Raw genomic sequence first — 13577 nt, forward strand, 5'->3', positions numbered from 1 at the left:
GTCAGAGCCTCAAAGATCTCGGCAGGTGACGTGTCGAGGTTTCCTGCTCCAGGAAGAGGAGTTGAGTTGAGTCTTCTCAGTCAAGAAGACCACAGTTGTGTGCAACAAAGCCAAGCTGTTTCCTATCGTCGCCTTTTTACAGTTTTCAAGGAGTGGAAAGGTTGCTTTTCGGAACAACAAAGCCCAGCGTCCTCCAGCCAGCATTACAACACTCTTGGTGTGTGGGTGGGTGTTTTCTGGAGGCTGTAACTCAAAATATGAATTTCCCCCAGTCCTGTAAAGGTGGTGGCCTGTAAAACCAAAGCTTTCAGCTTCTAGAGCAGTGGTTCCCAACCTTGGGTCCCCAGATGTTCTTGGACTACAACTCCCAGTAATCCTGGCTTACATAGCTGGCAGTGAAGGCTTCTGGGAATTGCAGTCCCAGAACATCTGGGGAATCTAAGGTTAGGAATCACTGATCTGCGACTTAATTCTTCCGACAAGCATTAGGCCAATAATATTGTTTGTTTAACTGTTTACCAAAATTCACAAGGTCCTTCCTCTCCAGGATGGAAAGAACTTGTAATTTTAGGAAAAGCCAATGGAAGAGAAAGCAGAATTGGAAGATGCGTCTGTTCTGGCCCTCGAAGGCTGAACCCCTGTGTCTTCAAACCTGCTTCGTGGTTCTGAGTAGGGTTCCCACTGCCTTTTCTGAGAGGTACCTCATGTGTCACACGTGTATAAATGGATATTACATGGTCCTCTCTGTGCTGGGAATACTTGTCTATTCTATATTTGGCTGGTATCGAGAGGGGGGAATTTTCCTTAAATTGCTTTTCGAAGAATCAACCAGAGTTTGTAGATTTCTTCATAAGAAGGGTTAACTCTTTCTATTTTAAAATGTGTTGGGCAGAATCCTGCGCAGCTGCATCGCGGTGGACGAACAACGACACATGCATTGCAGGCTTTCCTTCATGTGCTTGTTCTCACAATGGCTGCGAAACCAAGTGCATGAGCCGTCACACAACGGGTTGTGTATGGAAAGGGGATGAAAGTGGTCTTTATAGGCACTGGAAACTTCCACAGAATTTTGGCATTGGATTGTGAAAGAAAGCCAAAACTCTATATAGCACCACCCCCTGTTCTACTTTACAAGATGGTTGTGAAGCTGAATGAGATAAGATATATCATTTGAACCCTGTGTATAAAATCTGAATTACTGGTTTCAGGTCATTGGGCTATATTTGATCTTCAACTTGAACATTTAATTTCATTGACCCTATTAAATTCCGGAGATGCCATAGATTGGATGGATGACATGCAGCCGTTTTTGGTATTTTATGCTGCTCACTAGGACAAGCTCACGTGCAAATTCCTTGTTGTTTCAGCGTCTGTCCAAAGCCGGACCCAAACACAGGCTGAAGAGCGCCTCTTCAAGTACCTCTTCCATGCTTACAACAAGTGGTCCCGGCCAGTCCCGAACACCTCGGATGTCGTGATCGTTCGGTTTGGACTCTCCATTGCGCAACTGATTGATGTGGTAAGTGTACCCAACCAGCCCTCAGTCATTCTCCTAGCAATTTATTCAGCCACTGAAAGATTCCCCAGTTCAGGAGGGCAAAAGCAGGAAAAGGTCTCACTTTTTCAGAGTCTTAGAATCATGGATTCATAGAATGATGGAGTTGGAAGGGGCCTCTAAGGCTATGTAGTCCAACCCCCTGCTCAAGGCAGGGATCCTGATCAAAGCAGATCTGACAGAGGGTGGTCCATTATAGAGGGGCACAAATTAAAAAACAAATGGTAAAATTCATCAAAAAATCACGAATTTGTCAATTTAGATTTGTCTGAATCAATGGCCCCTGACGAATATGAATCAATGATTTTTTTAGTGATTTTTGATTCACAGGTTCATTGGGCTATAAATTGCCCCACCCCACCCCGCCAGGCACCGAGAGACACCAAATTCTCAGGGAAGCTTCTACTGACTCTCCTTTACAATCCCTTCAAGTCTGGTGAAGATTGGGTTTCCCCAAGCCAGCTGCTAAAGGTCAATTTCCTGGGGGAGTCAGACATCTGAAACTCAAACTTCACCAAAATTGCAGGGTTTGTAGGGGAGAGGTAGAGGAAGCTTCTCTGCAATCTTGGTGTCTATAGGTGTCGGTGTGTTTGTGTGTGCATTTTATAGGGTTTTAATATTTTTTTTTTAAAATGAATTAACGATTTGATTTGTCAATTCATCAAAAATTTGTAAATTTGTTATTTGTGATTCACTGACCTTGTAGAATCATGAACTGAAATGAATTGCCACTTTTCCAATTCATGCCCATCTCTTTTGTCCCATTTCCTCTTGAAGGCCTCCAGCATTGGAGCGCTAACTTACTCCTAAGGTCATGGGTTCCTTTGTCGTACTGCTCTAACAGTTGAGAAGTTTTATCTGATATTCAGTCAAAATCCAGCTTCCTGTCACTTGAGCCCATTATTATGTGTCCTGCACTCAGGGGTTATCAAAAACAGATCCTGCCCCCTCCTCTTATCATTACGTTTAAAGTATTTGAGGAGTGTTATCCTATCTAGCCATATTCCATATTAGTCTTTTCTCAAGGCTAAACACTCAGTTCTGCTGAGTGTCAGCAAGCAAATTTATACTCTGAAGTAAAACCCAGAAAAGTCCCTTTTCTGTGCCAGAAAAGTGTGTAAATGGATCATTCTGGCTAGTAGGTACCATCCCCTAAAAAGTAACTTTCCCATTTTCTGCAGCAAACTGCCTTTAGGATACACCCTGGAACCCGAATCTAATTTAGTTATTTCTTTTTACCGTGTTTCCTCGAAGACCAAGCATTACATTTCATTCAACACCCTTTTTTTCTGTTTTTCTTTCATGCCTTCTTTGCCAACCAAGGATGAGAAGAATCAAATGATGACCACAAATGTTTGGTTAAAGCAAGTAAGTGGGACCGGGTGGTGGTGGAAGCCGCGCCTAGCGAAGATAAACAGTGGTGGGAGATGGCAAAAAGAGACTTCGAGGGTCTGGCTAGCCAACGGGAAGACGGCAATATGGCTCCAGTTCCTTTCTGAGCTCCTGGGGAGGGGGCTGCATGGAGAATTTCCATTTCCGTGCAAATATAAATACAACCCACCTTTATATTTATGTGGGTGTTTGTGTGCATGCATATTTGCTCACCGGAGGAGGGACATTGATTGTCTGGATTGAGAAGTCTGGTGCAAGCGGTTGACCGATGAAGGTTGTGGATGACCTACGGCTGGGAGTGTGTTTGTTTGTTTGTTTAAAATACTTGTATCCCACCTTTCTTCTTAAAAAGGACCCAAGGGGCCTTTACAGCATTTAAAGACAATATTCAAAAGCTAAAAACAGGAAGTCTATGAATATTAAAAAACAAATTAAACAAGTATATTAAAAACGGTAAATAAAATCAATACTAAAATGCATTTAAAACAACAGAGCAATGATGATGATGATGATGATGATGATACTACTACTACTACTACTGCTGCTGCTACTACTACTACTACTACTACTACTAATAATAATAATAATAATAATAGTAATAATAATACTAATACTACTACTACTACTACTACTACTACTAATACTAATACTAATAATAATACTAATACTAATACTAATAATAATACTAATAATACTAATACTAATACTAATACTAATACTAATACTAATACTAATACTAATAATAATAATAATAATAATAATAATAATAATAATAATAATAATAATAATAATAATAATAATAATAATAATAATAATAATAATAATAATAATAATAATAATAATAATAATAATAATAATAATAAAACCTCCATTCAGGGATCCAGTCATTCAGAGAAAACTCACCTGAAGAGGAAGGTCTTTGGTTGCAGAAGGCCAGCTAAGATCTATAATCTTAGATCTATAATATATGGTTTTGGTTTTATTGTTTTTAAATTTGTAAACCGCCCAGAGTAGACCTTCGGTCTAGATGGGTGGGATAGAAATCCAATCAATCAATCAATCAATCAATCAATCAAGACAGGGCCAGCCTGGCGTCCAGTGGGAGGGAGTTCCAGAGTCTCTGGGAGCAGCCACAGAGAAGGCTCTGTCCCGTGTTCCCTCACCAAATGCGGTGGAGGGATCAAGAGATCTCCTGGCGATCTGGATCCCCTAAGCCCCGGTATAGTTGTGGTTGATGAGATGTTTCCATGTTCTGTGCCCCAAGGGAATTAACAATGGGCTTCCAACTCTGCTTTATCTTCTTTGAGGTCCACAACGTCTGAAAGCTTAACGCCTCTGCTTGTGACTTTTACCCAAGTAGCAATTGTGGGGGTGAAAATGGTGGTTTTTCTAACACCTCCCACCCTTGGCTAGGACCAGCTTTTGGTGGAACAGAACACATCTCATCCTTGAGTTGTGTTTCCCGGGGGAAAACGTTGAGCAGCACGCCAGCTCTTCATGGGAGACCGATTTGTGAGTAACACCTGGTTCTGCCTCTTGGAGGCCGTGGTTCCCAACCTTGGGGAACTCAAGTCTTCTCGGACTGTAACTCCCAAGAATCCTGGCCAGCACAGCTAGTGGTGAAGGTTTCTGGAAGTTGTAGTCCAAGATCACCTGGGTTACCCAACTGCCTTAAAGAGACAGAACAAGGTGTTACGCACAAATCAGTCTCCCATGAATAGCTGGTGTGCTGCTCAAAGCTTTCCCCTGGAAACACATTGCTTTAAGGCATAGGTGGCGAGTCCCTCTCCTTTGTGAATGTGTGTCGTTTCCCTACGGTCAACAGTGTTTTGGTAGTGGTTGAGGAGGCCAAGGAATGACCTTGTTATTGAGTTTTTGCTTTGTTTAAATAGGTTTTTCTCTCTCCTAGAGGAATATTCTAGACCCCCCCCCCCGAGTTGCAGTGTTTCAAAGAAGCCAAGGGTTTTATCCACGGAAGGGTTCTAAGTCAACAGAGAGCAGCTTGGGAAATCTGGAGAGAGAAAAGAGAATTCTTCCCAACGGAGCACTTAAAAATAAGTTTGCGGTCAAAATTGAGTAACGGCTCTTTGTCGAAGAGGATCTGCCTTAAGAGGCCCCATGGCCGGCGCCATCCCAAAATGCTGTTTTTGTGCGTCATGCTTCAATTCCCGATGCCCCCCTCGCATGCCTATGATTTTTTTTAAACTTCTGAAATAAATCTTGAGAGCTCTCACATCAGACCGTCCTGTCCTGTAGAAAATCTTGCCTGATGCGTTAACAAGCTATGCAGATGAATACTCTGTTTTTCAGTCCTTGATCTCAGAATTCGGGGATGGGGGGAAGTAGGATTTCCAACCGTTCCCAGAATCTCCCACCCGCATGGCCAAAACAGTAACCCTTTCCCAGCTCTGCCAATCCTTTATTCAACTTGAATAATAGGGAGCAAAACACATTCTCTCCCTTTATCCTTCTCTTCCCTTGTTCCCCTTCCTGTCCTTAAAAATGAAACCGGAAATTAAAAATGACATCCACTGCAGCCACGTGGAAAAGACCACGCAGACCTTGTGTTTGGTATCTTTCAATGGTGCAAAAATATTGGTCGGTGAGGATTAGGGTTAGCAGGACTTCTCCCTTCTCTGACCTTTTTAACTCTTTAGAAAGGTTGGCATAGAGAATCCACTAAAATATTTTTATTTCTTAACTTTTTTTAAAAAATGCAAGAGGACCAGGGTACTGTACTTCTCTGGAATAAGAATGAAGTCATTGCAAATAAGCATGCTTCATCATCCTGCCCTAGAAAATAAGCAACGCCTTTGTTTCCCTGCTGTCAGGAGTGGAACGATTACAAGCTGCAGTGGAACCCTTTGGATTTCGACAACGTCACTTCGATCCGGGTGCCTTCCGAAATGATCTGGATCCCGGACATCGTGCTCTATAATAAGTAAGTCTTGCGCCTCTAGAGACCCCCGGAGATGCCGAGCGAAGAGGGCCTTCAGGAGGGCACAGGTTCCCATGGCTCGCAAAAGGCTCCCGGTTTTTGGAGCATAGCTTTGGGTGGAAAAATTGGAAGAGTTTTTTTTCTAGAGAGAGGAGAAATTCTCCCAACTTTTGCTGAACAGTGTGACTTACTATGGAGAGAAGCTGGAGCACTATTCTCCCCCCCCCACACACACACACTGAAACACTTCTTGTTTGACAGCCAGGGCAGAATTTTAAGATTCCCCCTGTTGGGTATCATTCTGGGCACCATGGCGACAGCACGAGGCAGCCCTTCGCTTCCAGAAAAGCAGAAAAATGTGGAGAGTTGTAGTACAACCTCAACACTTTTCTGAGCAGTGATACTCGCGAGGAAGCTGTGATCCTGTGCAGTCTTGCAAACTTGCAGTGGGCCCTGGGGTTGAATCCTGGGAGGGGGGAGTCTCCCATTCGTGAATGCTTGGAAAAATGCAACAGCTCCTGGCTTTGGTGCTTGGAAAACAGGTGCTTAGTCTGTTGCATGGATGCCCCGGCTGGTGGACATGGAAAAGCATCTTCCGTTTCCTGATGTGATGCTGCCATCAAGTGGTCTGTTTTGAAAACAGGAGTGGCAAGGCTCTGGAGTAGGAACCTTGTCATTCCGGCCGAAAGGTAGGAAGAGAGAGAACAGAGGGTGAAAGGAGAGAGGTTAAAGTTGGTGAGCCAACCTATAAAAGGCAGTAAAGTGACATCCAGAGAGGCATCCAGGGGAACAGAAAAGTTTATTGTGTATTGCATTTCCTGCACTCAGAATGATTCACAAAACCAAATAAATACAGCACCCATTTTTTCCAAATCACGTGTCAAGTTTCTCCGGCATTGCCCCCTACTGGTGCCATCCCCCGTGCGCCTACATAATCCTCCTGCCACAGCACGCCGTTGTCTTCCGAGACAAGCGGCGGGATCAACTTCCCTTCCAGGAGCCAGCCATGCTGCTTCTGCGCATGCTCAGAGCAGGGGCAGGCTCTGGAAAGAGAAGCCAGATCTGCTGCTCATGCCCATGATACCTCCCAGCCTCTGTCAGAGACTTGGCACTCAGACTTGAGACTTGGTCTCAAAGACATGGAGTCAGACTTGAGACTTGGTCTCAAAGACTTGGAGTCAGACTTGAGACTTGGTCCCAAAGACTTGGAGTCAGACTTGAGACTTGGTCCCAAAGACATGGAGTCAGACTTGAGACTTGGTCCCAAAGACTTGGAGTCAGACTTGAGACTTGGTCTCAAAGACTTGGAGTCAGACTTGAGACTTGGTCTCAAAGACTTGGAGTCAGACTTGAGACTTGGTCCCAAAGACATGGAGTCAGACTTGAGACTTGGTCCCAAAGACATGGAGTCAGACTTGAGACTTGGTCCCAAAGACTTGGAGTCAGACTTGAGACTTGGTCCCAAAGACTTGGAGTCAGACTTGGGACTTGGGACTTGGTTTTGAATGCTCACCAGCATCCCCTTTTCCCCCTTCCCTTTCCGTTTTACTCCCTCTTCTTCTCCCCTTCAGTGCTGACGGGGAGTTCGCCGTGACGCACATGACGAAGGCCCACCTCTTCTCCAACGGCAGCATCAAGTGGGTCCCGCCGGCTATCTACAAGAGCTCCTGCAGCATCGACGTCACCTTCTTCCCCTTCGACCAGCAGAACTGCAAGATGAAGTTCGGTTCCTGGACCTACGACAAAGCCAAGATTGACCTGGAGAGCTTGGAGCGCCACGTGGACCTCAAGGACTACTGGGAAAGCGGGGAGTGGGCCATCATCAACGCGGTGGGCACCTACAACACCAAGAAGTACGACTGCTGCACGGAGATCTACCCGGACATCACCTACAGCTTCATTATCCGCCGCCTGCCGCTCTTCTACACCATCAACCTCATCATCCCTTGCCTCCTCATTTCGTGCCTGACGGTGCTGGTGTTCTACCTGCCCTCTGACTGCGGCGAGAAAATCACGCTGTGCATCTCCGTCCTCCTCTCCCTCACCGTCTTCCTCCTACTGATCACGGAGATCATCCCGTCCACCTCACTCGTCATCCCACTCATCGGCGAATATCTGCTCTTCACCATGATCTTTGTCACCCTCTCCATCGTCATCACCGTCTTCGTCCTGAACGTCCACCACCGCTCGCCCAGCACCCACAAAATGCCGCAGTGGGTCCGCACGGTCTTCCTGGATTTTATCCCTCGCTGGCTATTCATGAAACGGCCCCTTTTGTTGCCCCCAGGATTGAAGGTGGGCAGCGAGGACGTGATGGGGCACTACGAGGTGCCTCTGGCGAATCTTAGTACCTCGCGGTGTTGGCTGGAGACGGACGTTGATGACCCGTGGGAGGAAGAAGACGACGGCCCCGAGGAGAGGAGGCATGCCGGCCACTTGCCTCTCCCTGGGGTCTGTCACCACCACGCCCTCCAGTACCACTACAGTTGTGTCCCTGGGCAACGGGGCAGGCGCTTCGTGGAGCTGATTCAGCCCCCGGCCACCCAAACTGGGAATCCTACATCTTCTGAGAAGGACCTGCCGCTGTCCCCGAGCATCATGAGAGCCCTGGAGGGTGTGCGGTACATCGCAAACCACCTGCGGGCCGAGGACGCCGATTTCTCGGTGAGTCCACGGCTCTGAGAAGCCAAGAATGTCTCCTTTTAGAGGATAACCTGGGCCCACACGGATCGATACGTGGGACCCACGGAGGCTTAGAGATGATCTCTCGGAAGTCCTCGTGTTGGGATTCCATTCAGCTCTCTAGACTTAGGGTTGTCAAAAGACACACACACACACACACACACACACACACACACACACACACACGAGCACACGAGGACTTGCCTGGTTCCTTTTAGGGTTCAAAGGTGGCACTCAGTCCAGGTGATGAGCAGCTGAGTGGGAAAGGTGCTAGGGAGAGGCAGAGGGCAGAGAAAAAGGGTGGGTGGGTGTTTGGATCCTGGAGGAAGCGAGTCGGGAGGATGACACAGCTGGCTAGATAGGTCCAATCCAATTTTTGTTTCCTCATTTATTTTTTAAATCCCTTGTCACATTGATATCCTGCCTTTTCTCCCACAAGCCCAAGATAATCTAAAGTAAAAAAGCATTGTGTGTTCCTTTTACACTTCCTCATAGTGTTTCAAACATGATGTTTTAAAAACAATTTTAATTATGCAAACAATGCATGCGCACATGCACACACGCACACACACATGCGCGCGCGCACACACACACACACACAGAGTCTGTCTGTCTATCAAATCCATGTTTTTTTCTCTCTCTCTCTTTCTGTGTCTGTCAGTCCCTTCCTTATCTATCTATCTATCTATCTATCTATCTATCTATCTATCTATCTATCTATCTATCTATCTATCTATCTATCTATCTATCTATCTATCTATCTATCTATCTATCTATCTATCTATCTATCTATCTATCTATCTGTCTGTCTGTCTGTCTGTCTGTCTGTCTGTCTGTCTGTCTGTCTCTGTCTGTCTGTCTATCTATCTATCTATCTATCTATCTATCTATCTATCTATCTATCTATCTATCTATCTATCTATCTATCTATCTATCTATCTATCTGTCTGTCTGTCTGTCTGTCTGTCTGTCTGTCTGTCTGTCTGCCTGTCTGCCTGCCTGCCTGCCTGTCTACCTACCTACCTACCTACCTACCTACCTACCTACCTACTTACCTACCTACCTACCTACCTACCTACCTACCTACCTACCTACCTACCTACCTACCTACCTACCTACCTACCTACCTGCCTGCCTGCCTGCCTGCCTGCCTGCCTGCCTGCCTACCTACCTACCTACCTACCTATCTGACTTTTAGACCGCCCATTTGGCTGCAAGGCCACTTTGGGCAGTTTACAATATAATAAAACAAAATCATAAAACAATAACAGCAACATTTTTTAAAAAAAAAAGTCAGACAGAGTTATAAAAATACCCTAATCAAGATCAAAATTGCAATATACCATCATAATAACCAAACCAACAGGAACACAAACACAAAGGCAAATAAAAACCAGCAAAAAAGTTAATTTAACAGGGCAAGATGGCAGACCAAAAATAAACCACTGCGTGGTCACCCTGTCATCTCTGGGAAAGCCTAAATCAGAACCCTGCGCGTCCGAGCCCATTCAACCCCATCCCTAGGGCGCGAGGTGCCTTTCCAGCTCCCGAGGAGCCTTCCTTCATGAAGTGTCTTGGAGTTTTCCCCAAGATAGAGCAACCGTTTCTTCTGTGAGTGAAACGGTCCCTAATTTAATGTGAGAAGATGATGGTTGCTCTTTTTGAGTCCGCCTGGGAGGCTGTTCGGGAGCTAAGGGGTCAGTCAGAAAGGGGGAAAAAAACCATCACCAGTCCACCTGCCTTGCTTTCCAGTGACATGCGATGTTCGCTGGAAGCCGAGCCCGAGGCCATTATTCTAAACAGGCTTTCCAGAAAGGGCCGTGTTCAAATTCCACGAGACTCTCAGCTCCCTGTTTCGAAATAGCCCTCGCTCACGGGCTAAAAGGTGTCCAGTCGCCTTAGCATAAGCTTTTCCGCCTCTCGTGGAGTTTGAAGGTTCCCTGGACAGGGTGGTGGGCCTTTCTTCCTGGAGGAACATGGGGCGGGGTGGGAGCTGTTCCTAGAAGGTGGTCCATTCTCTGCTTCTTCCCACCTATGAGAAAGTTTTGCATCTACCCAAGGAACCCAAAGGGACTCGGCTAGCTCTCGCTCAGTCGCTCTGAAGAAAGACAGATCAGACACTCGTCCACTGAAGCTGAAGGGTAGGCGTTTTAGACAGGCAAAAAAAGAGGACGTCTCCCCCGGTTCAGTTTTGAACAAGAGAAAATGATGTCCTGTTTTTAAAAGTGTTCTTTAACCTGACTTCTGATCCACTCAGTGGTCTTCAGTGTGGAAGGGATTGTGTCCCTCTCGAATTGGCCTCCTCAGCCACACTGGACGCTGTTCCAAGTCCTCCATTCAGAGCCCGTGACCGTCGTCCCTCGAGACGGAAGGATGCTTAATCTAATCTAAGATCCACTCAGCACCTCTTTGAATATTATTTGAAGGCAGGCTGAGAAGAAATAAATCTGCTTCTGTGTGACGAGACCAGAGTAGACTTCGGTCTAGATGGGCAGGGTAGAAACCTAATCAATCAATCAATCAATCTTAGAACTGCAGAGCTGGAAGGGACCCTGTGGATCATGGGCTCCAGTCCCTGTGAAGGAGCCCCCATGGGGGAATCAAACTCCCAACCACTGTCTTTGCCACCAGAGACCTCAAACACTAATTTCATTAGTGATGGTTAATGGAGGTTAACCGCCCCTTTCTGTGCTGGTGCAGAAAGTCATGAATTTTTCTCAGCTGATCGCGCCCTCTGTCTGTCTGAAGACAAAAGCTTCGGTGTAGGGGCCACGTAGCAGATTTTATTTAAGCGATCTTTTTTAATGTCCCCGAATCAGCCGGAACAGAGAAACAAAACAGCGGAAAGATTCCGCAGCTACAAGGCGTGTGTTGAGGGAAGGGGCCTGTTAGGGACTCTGATGGATTGCGCTGCCTCTTGAAACGTGGGGGGCAGAGTGGAAAAATTCAGCCCAGCCTCGTGCTTGTACGGGGCTGTCTTGCACGGTCCTCTTCGAGACTAGCCAAAGAGCAAGGAGGTCACTCTTTCAGGGACCTGACCAGCGATGATGTGGCTTCTCTATATATCCCTTCAGGCCCATTTCTGTTGCAGCTGTAATCCACACCAAAGGGGCTGGGATAAATTCATAGGAAATGGGGCCATTTATGGCTAAGTGGTGTTGGGACGTGGTGGCGCTGCGGGTTAAACCACAGAAGCCTCTGTGCTGCAAGGTCAGAAGACCAGCCGTCGTAAGATCGAATCCACGCATCAGAGGGAGCACCCGTCACTTATCCCAGCTCCTGCCAACCTAGCCGTTTGAAAGCATGTAAAGATGCGAATAGATAAATAGGTACCATCTCAGTGGGAAGGTCATGGCGTTCTTTGTCTAGTTGCACTGGCCTCGTGACTACGGAGGATTGTCTTCGGACAAAATGCTAGCTCTACGGCTTGGAGATGGGGATGAGCCCTGCGCCCTAGAGTCGGACACGACTGGACTAAATTCAAGGAGAACCTCTAGCTTTAACTATGGCTAAGTAGTCAGGGTGGTGATAACGCCACCTCTCGTAGCAGGGTCAAGCTGTCTCCAGACCTCAGTTGCTGGGAAGACAGAGGCAGATGGTTTGGTGGCTCTTCACTGCTCAGCCCGTTTGGGTGCGTGCTGCCTCAGCCATCTGCTAAAGAGCTGTCCAAAACGGGTCTAATCAAGTTTCTTCCAAAATCCTGTTCCGTTTTTGCTTTCCAGTCCTGGAAAGATTTCAAGGAAGGGTTTCCCTCGATTCTCCAGTTCATGAATTGATTTCTCGTTACCTTTCCAGGTGAAAGAAGACTGGAAGTACGTTGCCATGGTGATCGACCGCATCTTCCTCTGGATGTTTGTCATCGTCTGCCTACTGGGGACAATTGGTCTTTTCCTCCCTCCTTTTCTGGCGGGCATGATCTAGCATTGGACCGGTGGTGCCCAGGACGGAGAGCTGCGCCTCCTTACCGAGGGCAACCCCTCGTGGGAGAGGGCACGCAAAGTCTGATTCACCCACCCAACGGCTCCAGCGAGGGAATTATCCGGTAGATCCAGGGCAAGCCAAGTTCGGAAGCCTCTCCAGGCCTTGGGACTGAAAACGTCCATCCTTTGTCCATTAATGGAACTAGATTTTACAACGGATGGGATGTAACAGGGAACTTTCCTCTGGAAGACCCTCTCCTCTCATTATTCAGAGAGGTCAAGGATGGGTGTACAAGAGGACCACCGAGGCAGAAGGCGGCGGTATGGAAACATTGGCAGACCAGCTTCTTGAGAATTTTCTTGAAAGCTGCTGGTAGCGCTCACCTCTGGTTAGCTCCGTGGAGCAAAATACCTGCCCTTAGGACAGCATGCTTTTGTGTGGGAAACAAGAGAGGAAAGGGGGAATGAGAGGGAGAATAGACAACGAGGCTTAGTCAGTTGTAAGGATCCCTGAAGGGCACATGGGGCAAAAGAATTAACTGGGATGAGTTGGCGATGCTTCTTAGGAGAGCAGCGAAACCTTCTCCTCAACCCAGTGACCGCGGCCAACAAAACTGAAGCCTGCATCTACCTGCTTCGCTCCGTCCCTTCATCCCCATCCCCTTACCAAGGCAGACAGAGTATCGGACACCGGCTTTTGCAACAGAAAGAGCTCCCCAAACGCTCATCCACGGTCCTTCTAATGTAGACAAAGGCTCCCGTTCAGGAGAACAAAACCATGCCCGTCAAACTGCAGGGTCTTGGCGTGGTGCTCTGCCAGGCAGGCTCCGATGGGCATCTGGCTCTCCACTGTTTCCTGCCGGGTTCTGGCCCCATAGTTAGCATCAAGGGGTCAAGACACAGAAGGACCAGGTTGAGATCCCCACCGAAGGCCCCAGAGGCTGCTTTTATTCTTTTTCCAGGACAGGGGAAATGATCTGGCTGCAGGCCAAAAAGGTTTTTATTTTTCCCTCCTACCTTTGAGGGTCTTAGCTCCGCCCTGACTAGCCCACCTTTGGCTTTTCTCTGTCGCCCCTTGGAACCGCCTTGC

General features: G+C 47.1%; 1 protein-coding gene across 1 annotated transcript; it reads left to right on the forward strand.

Annotated features, from left to right (window-relative positions):
- The first annotated feature begins 1420 nt into the window (after positions 1–1420).
- Positions 1421–12614, forward strand: CHRNA2 (cholinergic receptor nicotinic alpha 2 subunit). Its single transcript, XM_072986121.2, has 5 exons — positions 1421–1519; positions 2879–2923; positions 5779–5888; positions 7457–8549; positions 12363–12614. The coding sequence occupies exons 2-5, from the start codon at positions 2894–2896 to the stop codon at positions 12486–12488; spliced, it is 1359 nt and encodes a 452-aa protein (XP_072842222.2). The 5' UTR covers positions 1421–1519; positions 2879–2893; the 3' UTR covers positions 12489–12614.
- The last annotated feature ends 963 nt before the right edge of the window (positions 12615–13577 follow it).

This window comes from Pogona vitticeps, chromosome 1 (genome assembly GCF_051106095.1).
Source record: "Pogona vitticeps strain Pit_001003342236 chromosome 1, PviZW2.1, whole genome shotgun sequence".
Classification (NCBI taxonomy): Eukaryota; Metazoa; Chordata; class Lepidosauria; order Squamata; family Agamidae; genus Pogona; species Pogona vitticeps.